Source organism: Solanum tuberosum, unplaced genomic scaffold (genome assembly GCF_000226075.1).
Source record: "Solanum tuberosum cultivar DM 1-3 516 R44 unplaced genomic scaffold, SolTub_3.0 scf00296, whole genome shotgun sequence".
In the NCBI taxonomy this organism is placed as follows: domain Eukaryota; kingdom Viridiplantae; phylum Streptophyta; class Magnoliopsida; order Solanales; family Solanaceae; genus Solanum; species Solanum tuberosum.
This window is the reverse complement of record NW_006239217.1, coordinates 605,712-614,743: the sequence shown is the minus strand read 5'-3', so window position 1 is coordinate 614,743 and position 9,032 is coordinate 605,712. Positions and strand designations below refer to the sequence as shown.

Below are 9,032 nucleotides of genomic sequence, written 5' to 3'. Positions count from 1 at the left end.
GACATTCTCTTTGTTTGATGTAATTTACTCGAGCAAACAGAGACTGACTGTATATAAAATAACTATTTAAACACCTATTCCTTGCTTACACTATTTCATCCTCTTCATTTCTCATTCTCACACTTGGGACTTATTCCAGTTTCTAAAAATCCATGGACAAGAGCTTGTCATGGTTGCCAAGCTCTTGTTCTCTCTTTCAGTAGAAGCCATTTAAAAAGACAGATCTATAAAGATAGAATAAGAACAAAAATATTACCTCATTCATTGGGACTAGCTTCATTGAAAATTCCAGGGCACATTTGCAACGTTCTTGCTTTCATCCACAGCAGGTAGGTTTTGTCTCTGTTAAAAGATTAAGGGTGTTAAAGTTAGGACTAAAAGTGCACCATTTTATCAAAGAATAGGGACTATTAGTGCTCCATATGAAAGAAATAGGATCATTTTGAGCCTAGTCCATAGATAATAGACTATTTTGAGCCTTTTCTCCTCAACATGCTATAAACACTCATCAAGTTTAGTTATACTCAATCCATAAAATGTTGACGACATACCTGAGGAGATACTGCCTGATAGACTTGAGGTGAAGATATTTCTGACTTCACTTGTGGATGATGAAATCCAACACACTGGCCAACTGACTGCTGTTGCTGTAAAACTCCTGTTTTCATTCCCATTTGCTGCCTCATCATTAGGTCATTAACATCAGTCAGCTGGTGAAGCTGTGACATCTTGTGGGCGGGCAATTGCACAGTCTGCTGTTGCAGTTGCCTTAACAGTTGTTGCATTAACTGATGTCTATGAAAAAGTTGCTGATGTTGCATTAACTGCTGGCTATGAAAAGCTTGCTGCTGCTGATACATCTGTCTTAATTGCTGGTCCTGCAACATTTGCTGCTCGTGCAATTTAAGAAGTGACTGTTGCAAGACGCTTGAATTTTGCCATAGGGAACCGAGGTTTGCCTGCCCTGGGTGCATTCCACTTTGTGAACTTAATGAGCTTATGCTTACTTCTTGAGGACTGTTGACAGGATTCTGTTGAGAAAAGCCAGTAGCTGGTGAGATTATTCCGTCTTGCTGGGAGTTGTAAATTGTCGATATGCCAGACAAGGAAATATGTTGCGGGTTGGTGAGGTTATTCTGTTGCATTGCCGCCATGGAACCATGTACAGGTTGCATCAGTGGATTGGTTTGACCATCAAGAGATTGTAGTTGTTGAAGCTGTATGGAAGACTGAGGAAGTTGCCCCTGCAGTAGAGAAAAAGAGCGCTTGCGCGGCCTATGGGAACAAAGAAAGAAACTTATGAGTTTCTCAACCCAAAGCAGTTTCTCCTTGTGAGTAACCAGAATATCATGCTTGTTAAGGCCCAAGAAAACCATAATGTGTTCCAACTTCGTCTTGAACATCTTGAGCTTTTCAATGTTCTCATTTGGAGATAGAGAATCATGCTTAAAATCAGAAAAAAAAACAGTTAAGTCACAGTCCTGTTTCTTACTCTTAGTAAACTTTTAAAAGTCATGCTTTAAATACCTCCCATGGCAAAGAAAAAGGGAGGAAAACTTAAGCAATGGCATCACGAGACAAATAACATAACTAGCAAGGACCCCACAATTCAGCGTAATGTTGATTCAAGTGCTCTTTAAGTTCGGATAAATCAAGCCCGTTCCCAAAGAATTACGGAGATCTTGATTCTTCACCGAAAGGAAAACAAACCAACATAAAAATGACATCTATATCACAGTTTTTACCAAAGATATATGAAAATAACTCCTTTTATGGTGTCCACCACCACCTCTACTTCACAATCATACAAAATGCTTCAACATAGACAATACATGGAGATGCAAGAAATGAAAAGGAATTAACCGCACTACAATATATTCCCATATAAGAATACTGTTTCTCAAAAACACAGGAAAGGAACCAAAGATGCAAAAATGAGAATTTACAGTTTTGAGCTTTCTGCATCAGTTATCAGATAGATAATATTCTAGGGCTACCTTGGGCATATCAAGGAGTTCGTATGCTATATGCAAATGATGACTGAAACTTGCTAGGGAGTCAACCAAAAGTAGGAACTATGATGATGTTGCCTTCTCAAAAAAAAAAAGTCGGAACTATGACGAAGTTGTGTAGGCTAGCCAAAGCGAGAGGGTTGTTTAACATCATTTTTAGAACGACAAAAATGCCTGAAGAATGAAGGTGGAGTACAATGATACCGATCTACAACAACAAAAGTGATATCCAGCATTGCAACAACTATAGGGATAATTCAAAGCTGCTAAGCCACACTATGAAAGTTTGGGAGAGGGTGGTGGAGTTGAGGGTGAGGAGATGTGTGTTTATTACTGAGAACCAGTTCAGATTTGTGTGAAGCCAGTCACCTATAAAAGTCATTCATTCCCGAAAGGAGGTTGGTGGAGCTGTATAGGGAGAGGAAGAGGGTCTTACATATGGTGTCTGTCGACCTACAAAACGCTTACGACAGTTTCTAAGGGGGTTTATGGAGATGTTTGGAGGCTATAGGTGTACTTGTAGCATACATTAGAGAGATTACGGACATGTATAATGGAATCAAGACCCGGGTAAGCATACATTAGCCCGTTCTTATTTGCCTTAGTGATGGATGAATTAACACTGCATATCCAAGAGGTGTCATGGTGTATGTTATGTGCAAATAACATAACATTGATTGGTGAGACATGCGACGGATTTAATGATAGGCTGAAGGTCTGAAAACAGACCCTGAAGTTTAAAGGGTTTAGGTTGAGTAGGAGTAAGACAGTACTTGGGGTGCTAGTTTAGTGATGCGACTCACGAGGCAAATGTGGAAGTGAGGATTGATATACAAGTCATCCCCAAGAGAGGGAGTTTTAAGTATCCAGGATTAATAATCCAAGGTAATGGGGAGATTAATGATGTTCACATTGGAATGGGGTGGATGAAATAAAGTCTAGCATCTCGTGTCTTGTGTGATAAAAATGTGTCACCGCGACTTAAAGGCAAGTTTTTAGAATGGTGGTTAGACAAGTAATGTTGTATGGGGTGGAGTGTTGGTTGGTCAAGAACTTGCACGTACAGAATATGACAGTAGCAAAAATGAGGATGTTGAGATAGATGTGTAGGCATCATACTAAAATAGATAGGATTAGGAAACGAGAATATTAGGGATAACGTGGGCGTCTCCGTGGCAGACAAGATAAGGAAAGTGAGGCTCGGATGGTTCAGGGATGTGAAGAGAAGATGTTCGATGCTCCAATGAGAAGGTTTGAGAGGTTGGATATGGTGGACATATGAAAGGTAAAGGTAGGCCAAAGAAGTATTGGGAAGAGGTGATTAGACAGGACATGACACAATTATAGCTAATCGAGAACATGACCTTGGATAGGAGAATATGAAGGTTGGAGATCAGGGTAGAAGGTTAGCAGGTAGTTGAGCGTTGTCTAATTTTTCTCATGAGTAGTACTATTAGTTACCTTTATTAACACTTCGTTTCTTTGCTTCAATTATTGTAGTATTTGTTCTTGTTATTGTTCCTTTCTCTATTATTTTATCATGGTTGCTTCACTACTATATTTCCTTTTCTTAATTGCTTAGAATTTTTTTACCTGAGCCGAGGATCTTTTGGAAACAACCTCTTTGCCTTCACAAGATAGGGATAAGGTTTGCCTACCCACCACCTTCCCCAACCCCAAACTGTGGGATTACACTAGGTATGTTGTTGTTGTTGATGAAGCACTTAGAAGGCAACGGTTTTAGGACAAGAAGAAGACAAAATATATGATTGCAAGTGATGTCCCCATAAGAAGAATGACTTCTGAGAACTATTAACATCTCAAATTATATCAAACTCTAGTAAATCCAGCATGCTTCCAGAAATGATAATAGTGGAATAAGATGTTGATGACATACCTGCTGCACTTTAGAAGCAATATTCTGGTATTCATCATGGATATCTGATAAATACTTCTCCTTCATAGACTTGATCTGCATTACAAATTTTCATTAAGTCAATTGCAGAAATGTCAAGACTGCATTTCCACGAAGATATGTGATAATTAGATCAACTGTACGATGCAGTAGAGAAGTAACTACAGAATCTTTACAAAAGAACCTTCCATATAAAAAGGTTAAAAGTGAAGTACAAGAGGAAGACTACAACTGATTAACATGCAAATGGTAAAAGAAACAACAAGCTTTGCTTCCTTTAGCTTCTTCAGTACACAGTTTTGCTCACATCATGAGTACAACTTCCATAATGTGATCATAGACCAGCCCAACCAAGAGGAATTAGCATATACACTTTTTATAGTAAGTTTTGGAGATATAATACAGTTTAATGGCTGTCAACATTATTTATGATCTTTTTTCACTTTACATCATTGTCATCAACGAAGTAGAACGAGGGTAAACAACGAAATAATAACAATATAGTTGGATTCACAAGTAAAAAACAACGGGATGGAGTACACAGAGCATGTTAACGTTATATGTTCATTCTTGGAGAAGTCAGAGTATTCGAACTTATTCCCTAGCTAGTAAACCAAGTCAGGGATGTAAGTAGAGAAGGATTAAGGGGAGGGCTTGTTGCCCACAGAGTTTCAAAGACGGAAGCACCAAGTAAAAGGTTTTATTGATAATAACAAGGTCAACTTGGCTGTATACAATTGATATACCAAAAAGAGGAGAAATCTACAAAATATGGTTCTCTCTAAAAGACACTCAATCCTCTATACAAACAGGGTGCTCCAAAAAAGAAAATAAGGGATAGGAGACTACTACTCAATTGAGCAAAGCGCATCTCCACCCCTTCAAAAGCTCTCCTATTCCTCTCTTTCCAATTGACTCACATCAAAGCAAGAGGAGTACCATTCTAAGTCTTGTGTCTTCTGGATGATTCTTGGCATAACCTGTGAAACTCCAAACCATATAGAGATATCCTCCGGCTAAATTGCACTGTAACAGAATATGGTCCACGTCCTCATCCGACTCCTTACAAAGGAAACACTAGCTCATGCAAACAACCTTTCTATTCCTAAGATTCTTCACCATCAAAATCACACCTCTAATAGCGAACCGTGTGAAGAAGCACACCTTCCTCGGCGCCTTCGGTATCCAGACTGAGACATACGGAAAACTATCCACTACCCTAACCAAAGATTTCATAGAAGTACTTAACCGAGAACACTTTTTTATTCCCCAACTCCCAACTCAAAGCATCGCGTATGTTGACGGGTAGACATTGCTTTTAAAGTAAACCTAGCAATCTCTGAAACTCAATCACCTCCCAATTTCAGAAAGTCCTTCTAAACCTCAAATCCCATAAGGTCCCATCCCCATGAGCCCCCTTAACTTGTTGAACAGACAATTTCCTTTGGCAAGAAACTTTATACAATATTGGGAATTCATCCTTAAGCACCAAGCCTCCACACTACTTTTGCCCCTAAAAACTAACCATACTCCCTTGCCCAACTTTAAAACAGGCATTCCACCCCTTCATATTCATGATATTCCTCCACACACCACATCCAAAGGACATCGTGATCACATTTGTTCTCCATCCCCGTTTCATCTCTCAATATTTATCCGCTATCACCCCTCACCATAAAGCTCCTCCATCAATCGCAAATCTCCACAATCATTTGCCCAAGAGTGATTTGTTAACACGGAGGGACATCTTATTATAGTCATATATTCAGGTATATACTTCTTACACGAATACGTCTATCCTTCAAACTATCAACTAAAGATTAAAATGGTGACATGCCATGAAGACTTCGAGTCGAACTTACATACATTTACCTCATGAATTTAGATAATACGATCACAACATTCAACAACTAATTTTCTATAATCAATAAATTTATCAAACAATACTTCCTCTATTACTCTATTTTATCATAGGAAATATTTCAAAAGATTCAGCTATATATTATAATGTTATAACCAGGCAATTTAAAAAAATCCACAAATGTTTTTTTATAACATTATAATATATCAAAAAACATTTGTGGATTTTTTTAAATTGCCTGGTTATAACATTATAATATATAGCTAAATCTTTTGAAATATTTCCTGTGATAAAATAGAGTAATAGAGGAGGTTTAGCAAATGTAATTTCCTCAATTTTCAAAATCTTGCGCAAATGAAAACATCATTGCAAACAATACCTGTTGGTAAACCTCTTCTTGCCAATCAGCTCCATCTGCATGTCCCGTCTGAGTTGCAAAATCTAAAAATGCTACAACTAAAACAAAAAAAATGAGGATAACACAAATTTCACAAAACTTGATTGCTTACAACATTAGAATTTTAGGCAAATTTTGAGACAGTGTTAGATAATTTCAAGTATATTAATACATTTTTAGTTACCTTCCAAATATACTTGTCTAAGAAAGCTAAGTTTCCCACTTTACAGTAGGGTATTGAATGGGTTTTTGGTAACATACTAATATTTCCATCCTTTTAATCTATACTATTATAAAAGTAGGAACCTCCCACACGAAATTTTGATTACCATTCGTAAGTGCATTCTGCGTTGGATAACTTCTCTTGAGGCGAGGATCTATCTACCCCACAAAGGTAGGGTAACGTCTGCCTACATCCTACCCTCCCCACATCCTACTCTCTCCAGAGAGCACTAGTAGAATTACACTAAGCAAATAATGAGCCCACCCTTTACCTTTATAACAGGGTTCGAACGTGGTATGTGCCTCTAACCCATACGTCACAAATTCGCTCTTACCACTAGACCAAGGTCTTGGGGGCTTATCATTTTCTCTTTTTTTATGACAAGGAACACACACTTGCTGCCACTCTTAGGTAGCACAGGATAAACCTCGCACCAGTATAATACATAGCAAATCACACGTAAGACAAACTGTACTAGGCAAACCCTATACAACAACCTCGATCAGAAGTGTAAAATCATTGACAAAAGAAGAAAAAATACATATACAAGTTGAAATCGGAAAATAAAATTACCTCCGGTGGCTTCTCCGGTGGGAACCACGGCTGGGTCGATACCTTCACCACCGAGAGAATCCATCTCAACTGATCAACTTTTTCTTCCTTAACCTGGAAGATAAAAATTTCTTAATGACGTTTGTGTATGTATATGTAACAGTTAATTTCTCATTGGTGTCTCAATTAATAATCTTTATACACTAAAGTAAATTAACTTTGTATATATAATAACATAAAAGTCACTTAAGTAATGGTAATTATTTTAAAAGGTTATAAAAAAAAATTATTTTATATATAAAAAAGAGTAAATTTTAGGTTTAGCAAACATAAAAATCATATTAGCGCTCTATAGCTACAGTTTTGCTATTTGCGCTCCATAGCAAACATCATATTTGTATAAATCGCAGGCAGACATCTCATTTGTATAAAAGCGCAAGGATCGTATATGTATATCGGTTAGATAATTGTATATATGTAACTACTATGTATATGTATCAATGATTATGTTTGTATATCTACATAAAATTTGAATTTGTATTCAATTGAATCGAAATGAAACATTTGTATATCAAATCTCTATCTCTCGCTTTATACAACACAAATTATACATTGTAATTTGTATAATTTGTGTTTGTATAAAGCAAGAAAGAGAGAAAGGCAAAAGAGAACTGGTAGGGGAAGATATGTATTTGTATAATTATATGTGTATAGGACGAAAATATATGTATTTGTATTTGTATATACAGTTTTCACTTGCTTTATACAAACACAAACGCAATTTATATATTTGTGTTTGTATAAAGTGAGAGAGGCGAGGGAGAGTGGCGAGCGAGAATTCTGAGAGTGGCGAGCGAGATTTCTGGAGAGAGAGGCGAATGACAAAGTGTTTGCTATGAATTAGAAGAGTAATTTCCCTGGATAGTCACCCATGTTTGGGAAATTACCTTGCAATATCACTTATGTTTGTTTTAGGACCACAATATCACCCAACTTTACCTATTTTCCTCAAAATATACTTACACAAAAAAAACATTATCTCTCTCCTAATAGGATGCCATGTCACATTATTCCTTTTTCATTATTAACATTTTTTAAAAAAAAATTTAGACAACCCATATAGTAAAAAAAAATTACATAGCCCAAAAATTTCTACCCTAGTTCTAGGGGATTAGGCGGCAAATCCAAATATGAGCTCCTCCGATTCTTCAAGAAAATATGTGGCTTCCTCCAATTTTTCAAGTGAGATAATGTTTTTATATGGGCACTAATGGGCAATGACACCTTTTTGTTGAGTCCGGAGTCAAAAGTGCAACTTTTTTTCTTTAAAAAACAAAAACGGCACATCAAAAAAAAAATTAACCAAAAGGGCAAAATCGCTCCTGCCGGAGCGATTTTGTTCTGACAAAAATTGACGCCGTTCCGCTAAAAGAAATAAAAATCGCTGTTGATTTTCTCAAAAAAATATTTTTTCTTGAAAATCGCTGCTATAACAGCGTTTTTATATTAAAAAAAACTGTTGGTTTTCTCAAAAAAATATTTTTTCTTTAAAATCACTGCTATAACAGCATTTTTATATTAAAAAAATAAAAGCAAAATCGCTGCTAAGAAATTAAAAAAAAAAGTTTTGAAGTTTAAAAAAATGTTAATAATAAAAAAGGAATAATGTGACATGGCATCCTATTAGGAGAGAGATAATATTTTTTTGTGTCAAGTATATTTTGAGGAAAAGAGGTAAAGTTAGGTGATATTGTGGTCCTAAAACAAACATAAGTGATATTCCTAGGTAATTTCCCAAACATGGGTGACTGTCCAGGGAAATTACTCGAATTAGAATTAAATGAAACTGTGATTACAAAATTTATTTTGAGTTAATAGTTTGCTATTTCATACCATTTTCCCTATAAAGAACACTCAATTACTATTGTTTTATCTATAAAATAAAATAGTGTTAATTGAATAATTGCATGAGAAAGTAACTCTATAAATAATTGTATTTTTGTAAACTTAAGAACGAAAGAATAATATAAAGATGAAGACAAGAAGAATATAAGACAAGAGGAACAATATGA

At 36.2% G+C, this 9,032-nt stretch overlaps 1 protein-coding gene across 6 annotated transcripts in view; it reads right to left on the bottom strand.

Annotated features, from left to right (window-relative positions):
- LOC102602098 (mediator of RNA polymerase II transcription subunit 15a-like) overlaps positions 1-7,123 on the bottom strand; it is a 13,565-nt gene extending 6,442 nt beyond the window's left edge. For 5 of the 6 annotated variants that reach the window (XR_001475014.1, XR_001475012.1, XR_001475013.1 and 2 more), the window contains exons 1-5: positions 6,982-7,123; positions 6,168-6,238; positions 3,910-3,984; positions 552-1,445; positions 257-342 (exon numbers count right to left, since the gene is read on the bottom strand). Coding sequence is in view for 3 of the 6 variants with exons in the window: in XM_015314345.1 (XP_015169831.1) it covers positions 277-342; positions 552-1,445; positions 3,910-3,984; positions 6,168-6,238; positions 6,982-7,045 (1,170 nt within the window). In the remaining 3 variants the exon portion in view is untranslated. Of the gene's footprint in view, positions 1-256; positions 343-551; positions 1,446-3,909; positions 4,029-6,167; positions 6,241-6,981 lie in introns of those variants that run through there. The other variant, XM_015314346.1, reaches the window with a different exon arrangement.
- Between the last annotated feature and the right edge of the window lie 1,909 nt (positions 7,124-9,032).